The sequence below is a fragment of the Hemiscyllium ocellatum genome, chromosome 34 (genome assembly GCF_020745735.1).
Source record: "Hemiscyllium ocellatum isolate sHemOce1 chromosome 34, sHemOce1.pat.X.cur, whole genome shotgun sequence".
NCBI classification, from domain to species: domain Eukaryota; kingdom Metazoa; phylum Chordata; class Chondrichthyes; order Orectolobiformes; family Hemiscylliidae; genus Hemiscyllium; species Hemiscyllium ocellatum.
This window is the reverse complement of record NC_083434.1, coordinates 24,994,934-25,012,723: the sequence shown is the minus strand read 5'-3', so window position 1 is coordinate 25,012,723 and position 17,790 is coordinate 24,994,934. Positions and strand designations below refer to the sequence as shown.

General features: G+C 41.2%; 1 protein-coding gene across 3 annotated transcripts in view; it reads right to left on the bottom strand.

The window, feature by feature from the left end:
- Positions 1-17,343, bottom strand: part of exoc3 (exocyst complex component 3) — a 39,274-nt gene extending 21,931 nt beyond the window's left edge. The window contains exons 1-4 of one of the 3 annotated variants that reach the window (XM_060850154.1): positions 17,190-17,343; positions 14,151-14,202; positions 10,561-10,727; positions 7,671-7,890 (exon numbers count right to left, since the gene is read on the bottom strand). In XM_060850154.1, the coding sequence (XP_060706137.1) occupies positions 7,671-7,890; positions 10,561-10,704 (364 nt within the window). In that variant the 5' untranslated portion in view covers positions 10,705-10,727; positions 14,151-14,202; positions 17,190-17,343. The remainder of the gene's footprint in view (positions 1-7,670; positions 7,891-10,560; positions 10,728-14,150; positions 14,203-17,189) is intronic. The other 2 variants (XM_060850156.1, XM_060850153.1) reach the window with 2 other exon arrangements.
- Positions 17,344-17,790: the final 447 nt, after the last annotated feature.

Here is a 17,790-nt window from a genome sequence, read left to right as displayed (position 1 = left end):
TGACTCACCAGAAAAGGCAAAGGACCACCCCCCTCCCCCCACCTTAAAATGGATTAACTGGGTCAAATAATATGGACAATAGAGTTCATTTTGTTTTCGCTGTAGTTCGCCTGGTTTACCTGGTTTTGGGGTTTTTAAAAAAAAAATTTGAGGGTTCCTTTTTTCTTCCTCTTTCTCTCTCTTTCCCCTTCTTCCTCTCCTCCCATTATCCTTAATTTTTCTATCCTATCCTTTCTTTTCATTTCTCTTAGTACAGAATGGGACGGTGGGTGTGGGGGGTTACATTTTTTAAAACCAGGATTGCCTAGGGTGAAAGCATGGATGGCATGGGTAGAGTGCCCACTTTTAGTTTTCGTGTTGTAAGACACATGCAACTTTTTTGCACTTTTGTTTTGTCTGGGTTTGGGGCACGGATTGAGCTAGAAGGAGCCATGGAGGGGTTAGTGGAGGGTTGGGGAACCTATGGCCTTCTAGGCCATTGTGTGTGGCCTTTTGAATGAATCCAAATTTGCAGGACAAATCTTTCATTTTTTTAAAATATGTTTTTTTGTCCTTTATTACTGTTATTTTAATCTTAAAATGAATGTATTTAAAATATCAGAGAGTAAAAGAAAATTCAACACAATAATCCCTCACAGACTGACCGCCACAATTAAAAAAAATGTGAATTTTGAAGAATATATAATTGAAGTTTCTTGGATGCGGCCTTATTAGATTACAACTAATAAAGTGCGGCCTTCCAACATGAAAAGGTTCCCCACCTCTGGGTTAGTGGGTAGCATGAGCGCCCCCTTTGGGCAAGTGAGAAAGTCTGCTCTTATTTGTGTTATATGTTGGCTCATTGTCGAAGTAGTTGTTAGAAGCTGGAAGTTTTTGTAGTTGTATTTTTAACAGTAGGGAGGGTTCAGCCAGGTGTTATTTTCATCCTTCAATTCAAAAAGTAGAGTAACTATACTCACTCAGAAAAACTTCCACTTCAGTTGTTAGACCAAATTAAGGATGAATGTGGGTGGTTTCTGATCCTTAAAGCTTTAATACATGGAGAGGAATATAGGATTTTGAATGTATATTGCCCCCTGGCACACCCCCTCAAATTTTTAACAGATGTGCTCTCCAGGCTGATGGCCCTTAGGGCACATCATACAATTATAGGGGAGACTTTAACCGACTTATGGATAGGATGCCTTGGGGTCTTGAAGGTAATTCCCTGTAATCCAGGCAGCTGATGAACCTGAATGGGGAGCTGGGGTTGATGGATGTGCAGAGATGTCTTTATCCTGAGAGTAGGGACTTCACCTTTTTTCTAACCCATGTAAGTGCTCTACTAGGATTGATTTTTTTTTGCCCCATTGGGCTTCTTGAATTCGGTGCTGTTCTGTAGAATTGGGAACAGAGCCATTTCTGATCATGCAGCAGTATACATGGAGGTTAAGGCTGATGGCGATGGGACAGGCTCGCGGCACTGACGTATGGATCCTTGCCTCCTGAAAGATAACAAGTTCATGGAATATTTTTTGCTGGAATTAAAATTTTTTGGGACAGTAATCAGTCAGTGCTCTGCCAAGGCTTATGCAAGGGATTTGATTATTTCTTACTCGGCGACACAGAAGTGGCAGAAGGGAGAGCAGCAACGTATGCTCGAAGCTTGGCTGAAGGCAGCCGAAACAGCATATTTGACAGATCTGTAACTAAGTTGCAGCTGATTACAGCCCGCCACAGTATCCAGCTCTGAATACTGTGCTCGTCCAGACAGCAAAGAGGGAGATCTGTTTTGCAAAACAGAGGTTATTCAAGTATGGCAATAAACCAGGTAGGAATCTGGCGTACTTGGCCATAAAGAAGAGTGTCCCTTAATCTATCACATCCATTAAAGAGTGTGGTGGTACTATCACCTGCAATCCCAAAATGATTAATGCAGCATTCAGGAAGTTCTACTCTGGATTGTACCAGTCAGAGAGCTATGAGGACAGTTTGGCAAAAATGGAGTCCTTTTTCAAGACCTTGGACTTCCTCGGTGTAACTTCAAAGCAGGCGTCTCTTTTGAATACCTTTCTGACAATCCAAGAAATATAGGAGGTGGTGATGCAACTCCAGAACGGTAAAGTGCTCGGCCCAGATGGATTTCGAAGTGAGTTTTATAAGGAGTTTATAGACATGCTAGCTGGCCCAATGTTGGAAATGTACAATTATTCGCACTGTCAGGACTGCCTCCCATCCTCTCAGCGAAGCAAATATTTCTCTTATTCTCAAGAGAGCGAAAGCCCAAGAGGATTGCACTTTGTATAGGCCCATATCATTATTACACATGGTCTTTAAAAGTTAGTTGAAAATGTTGGCCTTGAGGCTATAGAAGGTCTTGCCCTTCATTGTGAAAGAGGACCAGACAAGTTTTATTTGGGGTCGTAGGTCCTCTAATAATATTAGGAGAGTGCTAAATATGGTTCAGATGTGCCAGCAAGAGTCGATTCCAGGCTTGGTACTCTCCCTGAATGTAGAAAAAGCGTTTGATCATGTGGAATGGCTGTACTTCTTATGTCCTGGAAAGGTTTGGCCTTGGAGGGGTGTTTGCCAGGTGGGTGGCAGTATTATATAGTGACCCTAGAGCAGCGGTTCTCATTAAATGGTATATAAGGTCTGATAATTTTAGTATCAGCAAAGGCAGCTAGCAAGGGTGCCCCCTCTCACCGTTACTATTTACATTGGTGATTGAGCCGTTGGAGGAGGCCATCTGGAAGGACCCCAATATAACTGCCCCAGAGGAAGGATCAGGAAGGCATAAGGTCACCCTTTACACAGATGACGTTCTTCACTTTCTAACTAACCTGACGATATCTGTACCCCATTTAATACAAATGATTAATTTATTTGGTTCTTTCTCAGGGTATAAAATCAATTTATGAGATCGGAAGCCATTGTCTGTTGGGGTCTTATTAAAGTACCCGATCTTGGGGGTGGAATCAGATTCCCTTTCAGATGGTCACTGGGAAGTTTCTTGTATTTAAGCATTTTTATCACCCTAGCTTTCGATCGATTATATAAAGCTAACTTCATGCAGTTGCTAGAGAAGATAAGACAGGATCTTTGGCGCTGGGACGATCTTCCAATGTCCTGGTTAACCGTAGCTCCGGTTAAAATGAATGTTCTTCCTCATTTATTATATCTCATGCGAATGCTCCCTTTGATGCTGCCCAAAGAAGCTGTATGGAGGCTTAACAGTTGGCTCAGCTCTTTTATCTGGTGTCACAGGTTCCCTCTTATTAAGCTTACCAAATTGCAGTTTCCGCAGAGGACGAGGTGAGGGTGCGGGGGAATTTTCCAGATGAATAAATACCAACTAAGTTCCCTACTATCTTAAGCAATTGATTGGGCTTTTCAGGATCCACAGTCAATTTGGCTGGACATCAAGGCTCCCAGGCAAAATGTTCCCTTATTAATCTGTTGTTTATGGACAAGATGAGGATTGTATGGACCATTGCAGAAATCCAATTGTCCTTGACATGATTAAAGCATTGAGAATGATGTGACAAAGTGAGGGCAATTTACAAAATGCTTCCCCTTTTACTCCCACAGTAGGATTGGTAGGATTCCGGCCTGGATTGATGGATTCCATCTTTAGGCTTTGGGAGTTTCCTGTTTGGGAGACTTATTTGATGGGGAGGTTATGTCGTCTTTTGAGCAGCTGAGCCAGAAATATGAGCTGAGCTATCTAGAGTAGGGACCTCTTTCGTTACTTTCAGATTAGGAACTTGATTAAGAAAAAGACTACATTAATGGTTAGTCCCGATAAGTCGCATATGGAGAGGAGTTTGCTTCAGTCCACGGGCACTCTCTCAGTCAGCACCCTCCATTATTTATTAGGAGGTAGTGTCTCGAAGGACATCGAGCGGTTGTATGGAATTTGGGCTCGGGAATTGGGGGTGGAAATCTCACCAGAGAAGTGGGAGGATATTTGGGAGAACATAAGGAAGATTTTGATTTGCAATAGGACACAGGCTATGCAATTTCATATAGTTTATTTGGCACTGAAGGGGCTTGCGAATTGTAAGACAGGAGCATCCCCAATGTGCCCCAAATGTAAAACAGATATTGGTATTCTTACTCATTGCTTGTGGTCATGCCACAAGTTTCATTGGTATTGGGGTGCTATAGCAGGTGTTTTGGAAGGGGTCTTAGGAACTGAGGTCAAGATAGATCCAGTGTCCCTCCTCTTGGGTTCACCGAATCTCCTCTCTTTGGATGTGCATGGGAAGACATTGATTAGTTTTCGTTCATTTTGTGTGAGGAAGAACATTCTGATGAGCTGGATGTCAGATAATCTTGGGATGGCGTTGGTTAATTTTTGAACACATCCCCAAGGACTTCCTTGCAAGTATGGTGCACCAGAAAAGTGAACTTTTTTTATATGACATAGCGGCCCTTTTTGAACCATATAGATGCAGATTTATCAGTTATATTGGTTGGGGCCTTTGTGTAGCCACTAAGGCTGTATCTGGCGGCCCAGCGGCCCCTGGGAGTAAGAATTCTGAACAAATACGGGTATGCCAACTGATGCTCCCAGTAATGGAGAGCTTTGGTGGGATTGCACTGAGTGTTCTAACTTAACATAATTTAATTTGCCTTAGTTCAGCTTGGTTTAATTTTTTTGTTTTGATTTAGTTATTTATTGAATTGCAGTTTGTGTAGGGTTTTTTTTCTCCTAAATTGTTTGTGGAGTAGAGTAGTTGTTTGTTGACAGTTATTTTTGTTATATTGCAAGATTGCTCTATTATTTTGTAGTAATTGCATATTTTTGTAAAAAATTCAAAACGTTCTTCTCAATAAAAATATTTATATAAAAAAGGGGCACAGAATAACCCAGACCTGTCAGCTTGACTCAATTCTGAGAAAACTGATGGAGATCACATAGGTTAAAATAAATACACTTGGAAAAAAATTAATTAGTACAAGACAGTCAACATGACTTTGCCAAGGGCAAGTCTTGATTAGATTAGATTCCCAACAGTGTGGAAACAGGCCCTTCAGCCCAACAACTCCACACCTACTCTCCAAAGAGGAACCCACCTAGACCCATTTCCGTCTGACTAATGCACCTAACACTATGGGCAATTTAACGTGGCCAATTCACCTAACCTGCACATCTTTGGACTGTGGGAGGAAACTGGAGCACCCAGAGGAAACCCACGCAGACACAAGGAGAGTGTGCAAATTCCACACAGGCAGTCACCCGAGGCTGGAATCGAACCTGGGACCCTGGTGCTGTGAGGTAGCAGTGCTAACCACTGAACCATACCTGAAAAAAATTTCACTGAGCTCTTTGACAAGGTGACACAGGCACGGATGAGAGCAGTGCTGTGGATGTTATGTATTTGGACTTTCAGAAAGCATTTGAAAAGGTGGCACATGGTAGGTTGGTCAGCTCTTGCTCTTTGCTCCAGAGCATAGTGTCAATCCCCATTACTACCTCACCTACCCTGCAGCTCCCACTTTTAACCAAACAGAATAGAAGAGCCTCAAACCTATTGGATAACTACAAAGGCTGAATCTCTTGTCCCGGCTGCAGTCACACCTTTCTTTTCCTGACCAGTGACCAAACAGAAGTCCCATTCTAAGGGGTGTGTCTGCCTCCCAGAATAAAGCGTCGAGGTTAACTTCCTTCTCTTTGATGTGTCTGTAGCTTGGTTTCCACCTCAATTTCTGAACTGAAGACTCAAGTGAGACATGTATGCCCTGGGTAGCATTGACATCCAGGAGCTCCCATATACTGCAGCTGTGACATATCACATTATAGTTAAAATGGCAAGTTAATGGCTATCTTGTGGTAACTCCAAAAATATGCCTTCTTGCATTTTAAAAGAACCATCCAAATTCTAAATGCAATTCAAAATAGCCGTTTTAATGATCCTACAGAAAAATTTTAAAAGGTAATAAATTAATTACATTGGTAAATCACTAGTTAGGCTGGAGTGTTGTTTCCAATTCTGGCCAGTGAACCTTAGGACACCATTCCTCGGAGTAGTGCATAATGATACTGAAATAAAGCACTAGTTACATGGAGCGCAATTTGTTCTCCTTAGAGCAGAGTTTAAGGGAAATTTAATAAATGTTCAAAATCACCATCAGTTTTGACAGTGAAAATAATGGAAAAATATTTTCATTGGTGTGATAGGTGGTTATCAGAGAATCAAGATTTAAGATAACTGGCAAAAAAAAAAACAGGTGGGAAGGAGAAGTACTATATTTCTTCGAGTGAATTATGATTAATTTGAATGAAATGCTTGGAAGGTTGGTATTCAATAGAAACTTGGGAGCTGGATATATAGTTAAAAAGGAAAAGCAAAATGTTTCAAGGCAATAAAAAAGTGCACTTAATTGGCAGCTCTTTTAAAGAATTAGCACAGATATGATGAGCCAGCTGGCTCCGTTTTCTGTTGTATGAGTTTATAATGCAGAAGCACATGCAGATTAAGTCCCAAAATTGTGGGAATATTTTTTTCTTGCTTGCAAACAGACAGTAATTTGAATAGCAAGTTCAAAAGGTTCATTTAAACCATAAAAGCCTGATGGATGCCAGTCTCAGTTTATGTTCCAACATATTTAAACAGAGTTTTATAATATCCTTGTAATAATAGTGCAATACTTTGTGGAAAAGTATATATACACTACAGGTCGTTCTGCTAAAACGTGATTACATTGCCAACACTTTAAGCAATGATTCTATAACATGGAGTCGCACAAGATCGCAACCATCATGTTTTACCTGTACGAGCGAGTTTTGAGAAGCTTTGTAGCTCAGGTTGAGTTCTGGATGTAGGTTTGCTCACTGAGTTGGAAGGTTCGTCCCTATACTAGGTAACATCACCAGTGAGCCTCCGGATTAAGCTTCATCCAGAGACTCACTGATGATGTTGCCTAGTATGGTGATGAAATGTCTGAAAACGAACCTTCCAGCTCAGACAGCAAACCTACATCCAGAACTATCTGTACTTTTATCGCAGGAAGATCTACTTACTTGCTAAGAGTGATTTGTTCTCTTAGATTAGATTAGATTACTTACAGCGTGGAAACAGGCCCTTCAGCCCAACAAGTCCATACCGACCCACCAAAGCGCAACCCACTCATACCCCTACATTTACCCCCTACCTAACACTACGGGCAATTTAGCATGGCCAATTCACCTGACCCGCACATCTTTGTGACTGTGGGAGGAAACTGGAGCACCCGGAGGAATCCCCCGCAGACACAGGGAGAACGTGCAAACTCCACACAGTCAGTCGTCTGAGGCGGGAATTGAACACGGGTCTCTGGTGCTGTGAGGCAGCAGTGCTAACCACTGTGCCACCGCATCTTCTCATTTAAGATATCATTGTCGCTTCAATTTAATGCTGACACTATATGTGAAAATTATTTTCATAATTTTGAATGATAAGTAATTATGTTCCACAGGATGAATTACATTTGCTCATTGGTGGCCATTACAGCACGTTTAGATTTTGAGCTTTACCATTACTAGTCAATCATCTCAGCATCACAGACAGGAATTCAACATCAAGCGCACTCTTTAGTTGAAATTGGGTTACATTGAAGGGACCAATTTTGCCAGGATTTTTCTATGAGTCTAACTTCTCATTCAAGGATTATCAAACTACCAAAAATACAAAAACTGAAATTACCTGAAAAAATATTTTTGAGGTTTTCTACAGCAGCTGCCAGTTGGCTGTGCTGAACCACAGCATCTTTCACATCCTTCAGATTCTCTATAGTATTAATGCTTTGTCTCCAGTCCTTGCTGACATCTGCCAAGGAATGCTGGATGTCTTTAACATCATTCAAGGCATTGTGAAGCTGGCTCAGCCCTGTTCGCACTCCATCCAACTGGGACTGGATGGCTGCCTGAAAGACAATTCAAAAGCAATGTTTATAAACATAGGAGAAATGCATACACAAAGGCTCCTGACTGAAATGCTGACAGCTTGAAGCACTGCTCATGTCATATCATTTGCTGACCAACAAAGTTTTATCTTTATTGTTATGGCAGGTTCATTGAATTTGGTTAAAACTATACACAAATACATGATTTTCTTTTTCTCCCTGTTTATATTTGTAGACTAAATTTTTCCTCCATTCAGTTTGAAGATCTGAAATGAGGATGCTTCCTTTCTGCAGTAACTGTGTGAAGGGTAAATGTCAACATTGACAGGCTCAAATGAATAGCTAGATTCATGTTATAACATCTATGTACCATTTATGGGCAGGATTTGGATTACAGGACATTAAATATCAGTAATCCAGGGAAGCAAAAGGTATGGCAGATGCCTAAAAAAAAATTAAGTTGGTCACAAATTGAAAATATTAGCTCTTGATATTAGTGTTAGCTGTCTTAAATTCTCAACAGAGTCAGAGTCATTCAGACGTACAGCATGGAAACAGACCCTTCGGTCCAACAGGTTCATGCCGACCAGATATCCCAACCCCATCTAGTCCCATCTGCCAGCACTCAGCCAATATCCCTCCAAACCCTTCCTATTCATATACTCATCCAGAAGCCTGTTAAAATGTTGCAATTGTACTAGCCTCAACCACTTCCTCTGGCAGCTCATTCCACACACATACCACCCTCTGAGTGAAAAAGTTGCCTCTTGGGTCTCTTGCATATCTTTCCCCTCTCACTCTAAATCTATGCCCTCTAGTTCTGGACTCCCCAACTCCAGGGAAAAGGCTTTGTCTATTTATTCTATCCATCCCCCTCATGATTTTTATAAACCTCTATAAGATCACCACTCAGCCTCCGACGCTCCAGGGAAAACAGCCCCAGCCTATTCAACCTCTCCCTGTAGCTCAAATTCTCCAACCTTGGCAACATCCTTGTAAATCTTTTCTGAACCCTTTCAAGTTTAACAACATCTTTTTAATAGGAAGGAGACCAAAATTGCACGCAATATTCCAACAGTGGCCCAACCAATGTCCTGTACAGCCACAACATAACCTCCCAACTCCTATACTCAATGCTCTGACCAATAAAGAAAAGCATACCAAACACCTTCTTCACTATCCTATCTACTTATGACCTTCAGCTATGACCCTGCACTCCAAGGTCTTTTTGTTTAGCAACACTCCCGAGGACTTTAACATCAAAATTTTTAAATCCTGCTAAGATTTGCTTTTCCAAAATGTAGCACCTCGCATTTATCTAAATTAAACTCCATCTGCCACTTCTCAGCTCACTGGCCCACCTGATCAAGATCCCGTTATCTGAAGTAACCTTTGCTGTCCACTACACCTCCAATTTTGATGTCATCTGCAAACTTACTAACTATACCTCTTATGCTCACATCCAAATCATTTATATAAAAATGATTAAATGTAGTGGGCCCAGCAGCGATCCTTGTGGCAACTCCACTGGTCACAGGCCTCCAGTCTGAAAAACAACCCTCCACCATCACCCTCTGTCTTCTACCTTTGAGCTAGTTCTGGATCCAAATAGCTAGTTCTTCCTGTATTCCATGAGATCTAACCTTGCTAATCAGTCTCCCATGGGGAACCTCAATGGTCCTTGAATGGGCTTTAATGTAAACTGGTAAAAGCAGATACCTGAAACATTATATCTATCCATACAATAATTTAAATAAATTACTCTTAATAATAAAATTGAACTCTTTCATTTAAAATATTTTAATTTTGTAAGAAACTCTGATGGTACATTGACTTTAGTTTACAAGTTAGGAAAGGGAATTAGTTTAGTAACAGAGATTAAAAATACAACTGATACCTTGCAGAGAACGAGGAAATTGAGTCCTTTATAATAGCTATTTTATTTTAAGATATGTACATTAAAAGTTTTGCATTTTTATTTATTTCTACAGATGATCATAGAATCAGTGTGACTCAGAGCCATTATGTCACGGGAGATCATTTTACCTATGCTAGCTCACTAAAGAGTAATTGTCAGTCCCATTCACACTACATTCCCATAGCCCTGCAAGTTTATTTTCCTCAAGTTCCCATTTAACTTCCTTTCAAATTTCATTTATATGCTATGCTTCCAAAACCCTCATAGGTCGCAAGCTTCAAGTCATGAGCATTTGCTGCATAAAAGTTCTTCTTCTCATCCTGCTGCATTTTTTTAGCAAAAACTTTAAATCCCTTGTCCTTGTATGATCAACAAATTGGAATTTAAGTTGGTTAATGGGAAGTTAATGTTTTCCATTATAAACGATCAGGTCCACATTAATTTAATTTGTCAAACTGCAATGACAGTGCCACCTGCAGTGGAGTCACTACAGTGCAGTAATTGGAACATGTATTTAGATGACAAGCTTAAATAGGTAGTTTCAAATACGGATATATAAAAGATTGAGACAGTAAATGTGAAGTGAATTATTTCTTTGCAACTGTTCCCCACTTTTAACTTGAACTCTTGTCTTCCAATGTGCAACACAGGAAAATGACTTTCGTAGACAAGTTACTGCTTTTGTGACATGAAGAAAACATGTCAGGAAGTGCCTCCTTTGCAACGTGCAGATCAAAAGAAAGAATAGCTTTCTGCCCTTCCAGCATACTAACCTTTAGCCGAGCTTCAACAGAGGCCTTCTTTCGAGCCTCGCGTCTACGATACTGCTCCACTTTGTCAAGCTGATCAGGTCGCTGCAGCATCCCAGCCACTCGCTGGGCAGCTGTCCACACAGCTTCCCGGTCTGTTTCTTCCATATTCACAATGTTTACTGTAAATCCTATAAAATAACAAGTGGATATTTGAACAAATTAACATTTAAATACTTCCTCCAGTCCCAATTTAATAAGTATTAAATATTTGGCTTAGGACACATTTTAAATATTTTGTTTTAATTTATATTTTGTCCAATCTACCATGTTTAATTATTTAGATAAGTTCCTCCCCATTTGTACAGGCAGGCGGCGATGGAGGCAGCTTTGTAATCGTGTGGGATTTGAGTCTTAAAAAACAACGAAAGAACCACTGGAAATCGGAAACAAAACCAGAAATTGCTGGTAAGCCTTCATCTGTTTCTTTTAACACATTAATTAGCGCTACTGATGACTGACCATCTGGCCAGAAACGTAGCCGGTCACTTACATCCAGTACCAACAGACAAGCCATGCCCAACAGATAGACGAATCTTACCTGGGGCTTTAGCTGAGCCCAGTAATAATTCCATAGATTCAAGGATTTGGCTGTATCAATTTGCAAACAAGCTGTCTGAACTCAGATTACAATTGTCATTACGATAAAAATAGTCTTCACAATATTGGAAACCAACTTGATTTCCTAACGTGAATTGGAGCTTATGATGATGACTTATACACATAGTTTGACACTTTCCAAGCAATCCGATTGTACATCACTTCAATGGTGGTTTGCAAAACAAAAATGGTTGCAGAAAACCTTACAGGCTTTTCGAACTCTCTAACCATCCACAAATCGAATATAAGCTTCAAGATGACTTTGTCTACACATCATATTAAGTTGAAGATGTCTTCACAGATTGCAAAGGATTTTTAAAAAATATATAAAATGGCCTAACTGCTCCACTTTCTCAAAGAGCTAATGAAATCTTGCCACTTGCAATCAACTTACAGCCTCTGTTGGATGGTTTAGAAGATGAAAGGAATAAAAATCTTGTTTCCTAAATTAGGAGGAATATATTCTTATTCAGTAAGATAGCAAATGAAGAATGATTCTTGAAGGGATTTGCATGCAATAAGTTAATGCATCCACCAATCCTTTGCAGTTACAATTTTTTACTTTTTTTTTGTACTTGATGTCACAGTATAGTATTCATTGCCAGTGGTTAGCTAGGCTAGCTGGATGGCTAGTCTGCAATACAGTTTGATGCTAACAGTGTAGGTTCAACTGTTCCACTGACTGAGGTTACCATGAAGGACTCTCCTTTCCAACCTCTCCCCTGCCCTGACGTGTGGTGACCTTCAAGTAAAGCAACCACCTGTCTCTCTCTCTCTCTCTCTCTCTCTAAGAGAGGAGCTGTATGGTCTAGTAGAACAATGGCGTCTTTACCTATAATATGCCATATCTAATCATATGATAAATCACAAGATCACTGTGCATGATGGAACCTGTATAGAGTCATACAGTAAGGAAACAAACACTTTGGTCCAACATAGGAAGGGAGAAAAGCTGCAGATACAGTCAGGTAGACAGGTTAACTCCAGGAAAGGGGAGGGGGGGGCGGCGAGGATGCACATTTTTGGATCTTTGGAATCCCTTCTGGGGTAGACGTGACCTGCACGAAAAGGATGGATTGCACCCGAATTGGAAGGGGACTAAAATTGGCAGGGAGATTTGCGAGAGCTGCTCAGGAAGCATTAAACTAGTAAAGTGGGGGGTGAGACCCAATGAAATAGTGAGCAAAGGGATCAATCTGAGACTGATACAGTTGGGAAAAGGAGTGAGTCAAATAGTCAGGGCAGGTAGGAACAAAGCAAAAATCAAGGTGGGACTGATAAATTAAACTGCATTTACTTATTTACTTCAATCCAAGAGGCCTACAGGGAAGGCAAATGAACTCAGGGCATGGTTAGGAACATGGGAGACTGGGATATTATAAGCACTGACAGAAACATGGCTCAGGAATGGACAGGACCGGCAGCTTAATGTTCCAGGATACAAATGCTATGGGAAGGATAGAAAGGGATGCAAGAGAGGGGAGATTGGGGTGAGGGGTGGGGGGGCATTTGTTTTTTGTTAAGGGATAGCATTTCTGCTGTTCTGAGGGATGATATTCCTGGGAATACATCCAGGGAAGTTATTCGGGCGGAAATGAGAAATAAGAAAGGGATGGTCACCTTATTGGGATTGTCATATAGACACCCTAATAGTCAACAGAAAATTGAGAAACAAATTTGTAAGGAGATCCCAGTTATCTGGAAGAATAATAGGGTGGTTATGGTGGGGGATTTTAACTTTCCAAACATAGACTGGGACTGCCCATAGTGTTAAGAGTTTATATGGAGAGGAATTTGTTCAGTATACAAGAAAACTTTCTGATTCAGTCTATGGATGTACTTACTAGAGAAGGTGTAAAATTTGGTCTATTCTTGGGAAGTAAGGGAGGGCAGGTGACTGAGGTGTCAGTGGGGGAGCACTTTGGGGCCAGCGACCATAATTCTATTAGTTTTAAAATAGTGACGGGAAAGGATGGACCGATCTAAAAGTTGAAGTTCTAACTTCGAAGAAGGCTAACTTTGATTATTAGGCAAGAATGCATCAGTGATGTACATAGTCAGTAGAAAGGTAGGGTTAGGATGACATTCCAAATATCTTTTACTTTAACAAAAATTTTATCTAACTTAACGCAAAAAATATTGTGACAACAGTCTGCAATAATTTTACAATATACAACTTTAAGATAGTGCTTCCTTTAGTAAAGCTAATACTTAGGTGCCACTCTAAAAATAATTAATATATTTTCTTTCAAACAAATAGCCCTGCATTGGAGTAGGTCAGCCAGAGTAAAAGATAGGAAGCGTTTAGAGGGATATGGGCCAAGTGCTGGCAAATGGGACTAAATTAGGTTTGGATAGCTGGTGGGCATGACTGAGTTGGACCAAAGGGTCTGTTTCCATGCTGTATATCGCTATAATTCTATGACTCTGAGTCCATGTCAACCAAATTTCCCAAACTAAACAAATTAGTTCCCATTTGCCCAAGTTTGGCCCATACCCCTCTCAACCTTTCCTGTTCATGTACCTATCCAGATAGGAAAATTCATTTACACCAATACTTTTAATCTTTAATACACTTTCCATGATCTACTCAAAACTTTAAACTGCTGACTGCACTACCACAATTAGCAATTTATCCAAGGATCATATTTATATTTATTATATCTATCCAATGCTCTCCCCAAGCACAAATTAAGTTTGAAAAAATAACACACATATTTGCACAGAGCATTTTTCTTTAGCTCATGACAAAAAATTTATCTAACTTAATGCAGAAAATATTGTGACAACAATCGGCAATAATTTTACAATATACAACTTTAAGATGGTGCTTCCTTTATTAAAGCTAATACCTAGATGCCACTCTAAAAATAATTAATATTTTCTTTCAAACAAAGAGCCCTGCATTGGAGTAGCTCAGCCAAAGTAAAAGGTATTTGAAATGTCATACTTACTCTACCTTTCTATTGACTAAAAAGGCGAAATCTGATGGCAGAGATCTGCATACTGAAAAAAAGAAATATGAACAGTTTTATGTAGGTTGGAGGGGTCCCCATTGTGTTACTGTTCAGGTAAGTGTTCCTCTTCCAAGCTTTGAATGTGTCATGCTGCACTCTTCCTCCTCTTTGCATCCTCACTATGCATAAATCAGGACATTGCATGCCATCTCCTCTTCAAAGTCATACTTTACCTACACTTATAAACTGTAGAATTTAGCATCTTTCCTCCTGAAATCTTCCAGCTTTTAAAACCCAAGCCCCAAATCAATAAATCATTAGTTCTTGATTTATCATTTTATCTCCTGCCTTTCATAATCTTGATGCTGCAGCACACCATAGACTTTTGCCTGTCAACAGGATCAAGTAACATGTTTAAACAATACCTTAATGAAAGAATACTATATCATCATTGGATGATTAACCTCCTTTTACTATTGTTGCATTTGTAAATAGAAATAAAAAAACTCCAATGCCTGAATTGGCAGCAAGATGTTATAAACTATTTCAGCCTGATGAGTTGCATTCCAGAAAGTCAGTCGGCAAAGAATAGAACTAGAGGCAATCTTAACACAAAAATAAACTTAATTCAACAACAGTTTTAGTTTGATAGGTCCATTGGCTAGAAGTTCCCTCCTTATACTTTGCTTTCAAATTTGATGGAGATTGATTCAACCCAAAAATTTCCAAGGTCATTTGGCCAAACACTGTCCACTCAATGTTTACAAACTGACAAGTAAAGTGGGAAGTTAAAGCTCTTCGGACTTTACCCTGACCTGGCAGATAGATGAATTTGACATCTGTGGTTACTGGACCATTCAGATAAAGCTAGGCAGTGATTGGATTGAGTTGATTTCCAGAGATCAATTTACTGCAGAAAGAAAGTATATAAAAAAATTCTGAGGGGACATAATCTGTTCAAAGCTGATTTGGGACCATTCCACAGACAGGCATGCCTTACAGGATAATAGGGCTTGCAGAGGAGCCAGGGCCAGATGCAGCACTGTCCCCACGACTTGTCCTACCTGCCTATCTTCTTTTCCACCTATCCACACCACCCTGCACCCCCCCCCCCCCCCCCCACCACCACCACCCCACTCACCTATTGTACTCTGCTACTTTCTTTCCACCCCCACCCTCCTCTCATTTATCTCTCCACCCTTCAGTCTCTCTGCCTATATTCCTGATGAAGGGATTTTGCCGCTCCTTGGATGCTGCCTGAACTGCTGTGCTTTTCCAGCACCACTCTAATCTAGAATCTGGTTTCCAGCATCTGCAGTCATTGATTTTACCTAGTTGATTTTAGCCACACTGATTGGCACAACCAGGGAATGATTATGGGGAGACTAGTCTTCCACCCAGAGCATAACAGTGACACTGTTTTGTTTTTCTGTTACTGTTCAAACAAAAAGGATGCCTCGAGTCTTACTTATACTGCATAAAATATAACCACTGTCATCAATAAGTATTATTATTAGAATAATTTTGGAACTTGGGATGAGGTGTTAAATGACACCCAGAATGCAGACTTTTCAGCATACACATGACTGATCTTTATCCATTTTTTTACACTAGAATTAGCTTAATTGAAAATGTGTGTTCAGACTAGGTGGCTGCAGAGTGAGAAAGAAACAATACGCTTTAAAGTTTGAACTGAATCTGTTGAACAGTGAAGGCATATGGAACAATAGTGAAGCAAGAGTTAGAGTCAGGATTATACTTGCTGATAGAATAGGGACATTGAACAAGACAGTTAAGTGGCTGGCAGAAACACTCCACAACTTTAAAAAAGCACATTTATGCCAAGAGAGAAAAACCTACCTATAGCAGGAATCAACTTCATATTATGAAACATGATATATTCCCTATAACAAACACTGTTACTGATCTATACTGGTTCTGAAGAAGGGCTACACCCAAAACGTTGACATCTCCACCTCCTGACGCTGACTGGTTTGCTGTGTTCTTCCAGTCTCCTGCTTGTCTACCTTGGATTCCAGCATCTGCAGGTTTTTTTTAGTCTCAGAGTGTTAAACCAAAGCTCGGTTCACCTGTTTAACCAGCTCTCAAATCAATGTGTCCTCCTTTTGGTCGCACAGTATTTCTTGACATACTGGAACACAGTGCACCACAATAGGAAACTACAGCCACCTGACCAAGACTAAAGGATAGCAAGAGCTGGGTTTAGATTTTGACATAACCTCTTAACTGACTCTTTACAATAACAGTTCTTTAGGCTATCATAAACTTTTGACAATTACTTTATGTACAGGTAACCTTTCAATATTTCGCACACCTCCAGTTCTAGGACAATAATAAATAAAAACACAGTTGAATAATAATACGATGGCGGGGGTAGCAATGGCACTGGTATCAGGACAGTGAAGGGAGCCAGTCCTAGACCTTGAAGCTGTAATACTATGAGTGCCAGGGGATTTGCAATGATTCGAGTAAAAAGTGAGGTCTGCAGATGCTGGAGATCAGAGCTGAAAATGTGTTGCTGGTTAAAGCACAGCAGGTCAGGCAGCATCCAAGGAACAGGAAATTCGACGTTTCGGGCCAGAAAAGGGCTCTGGCCCGAAACGTCGAATTTCCTGTTCCTTGGATGCTGCCTGACCTGCTGTGCTTTAACCAGCAACACATTTTCAGATTTGCAATGATTGTCATTTGACAGGCCCCGAGACTGCAATGAGTCGCATTGTTGTATTTGAGGATTTTAGTCTGAGAGCACCAAACCACAACAAGCACAGACTCCCATAGCCCCGCACTAACATTTACACAGATCCAGCGACTTCAGTCACTGGACCGCACTCTGAATTGAGGCGAAATGGACCCCAAACTGCAAAAGGTCTCTGACTGTCGGGCCCTGGGAAGGGAATAACCCCACACCCCCGGCTCCCATGACCGTTTCTTGCTTTTTGATGCCTCTCCCCACCCCGCGCCGCAGGAACAGGCCCCGGGCCTAGCACCACCCTCACCACTTCGGATCCTCCTCACCTGCTTCGGGACAGCGGCCTCTCGCAGCGCCGGAGGGAGGGCGGGAAGGCAATAACGGAATGGAACGGAACGGACATTCAAACCGTGCCCCGCGACGGCACCAAACTCCAACCGGGCAGGATCGACGCCGCGCCGCCCGATGGTTAACGTAGTCCGCCCGGTCCCCTGGGAACTACACAGCCCAGCATGCACCGGGATTGAACTGGTACTTCCGGCTAGCAGATGGGGTTGACGTTTGTCCTTTGATTGACAGCAGGACTCCATTCTGTTCTGCATTAGACCATTTAAGACATTAGTGAGGTGTGTCTAGGGCAGCCTAAACCTGTGAGTAAAAAGTGAGGTCTGCAGATGCTGGCGATCAGAGCTGAAAATGTGTTGCTGGTTAAGGCGCAGCAGAGACTGGGACCCGTGGACACAGCCTTAGAATTAGAGGGGGTCAATTCAGAACAGAAATGTGGAGACATTTCTTCAGCCAGAGAGTGGTGGGCCTGCGGAATTCATTGCCACGGAGTGCAGTGGAGGCCGGGACGCTAAATGTCTTCAAGGCCGAGATTGATAGATTCTTGTTGTCTCGAGGAATTAAGGGCTACAGGGAGAACGC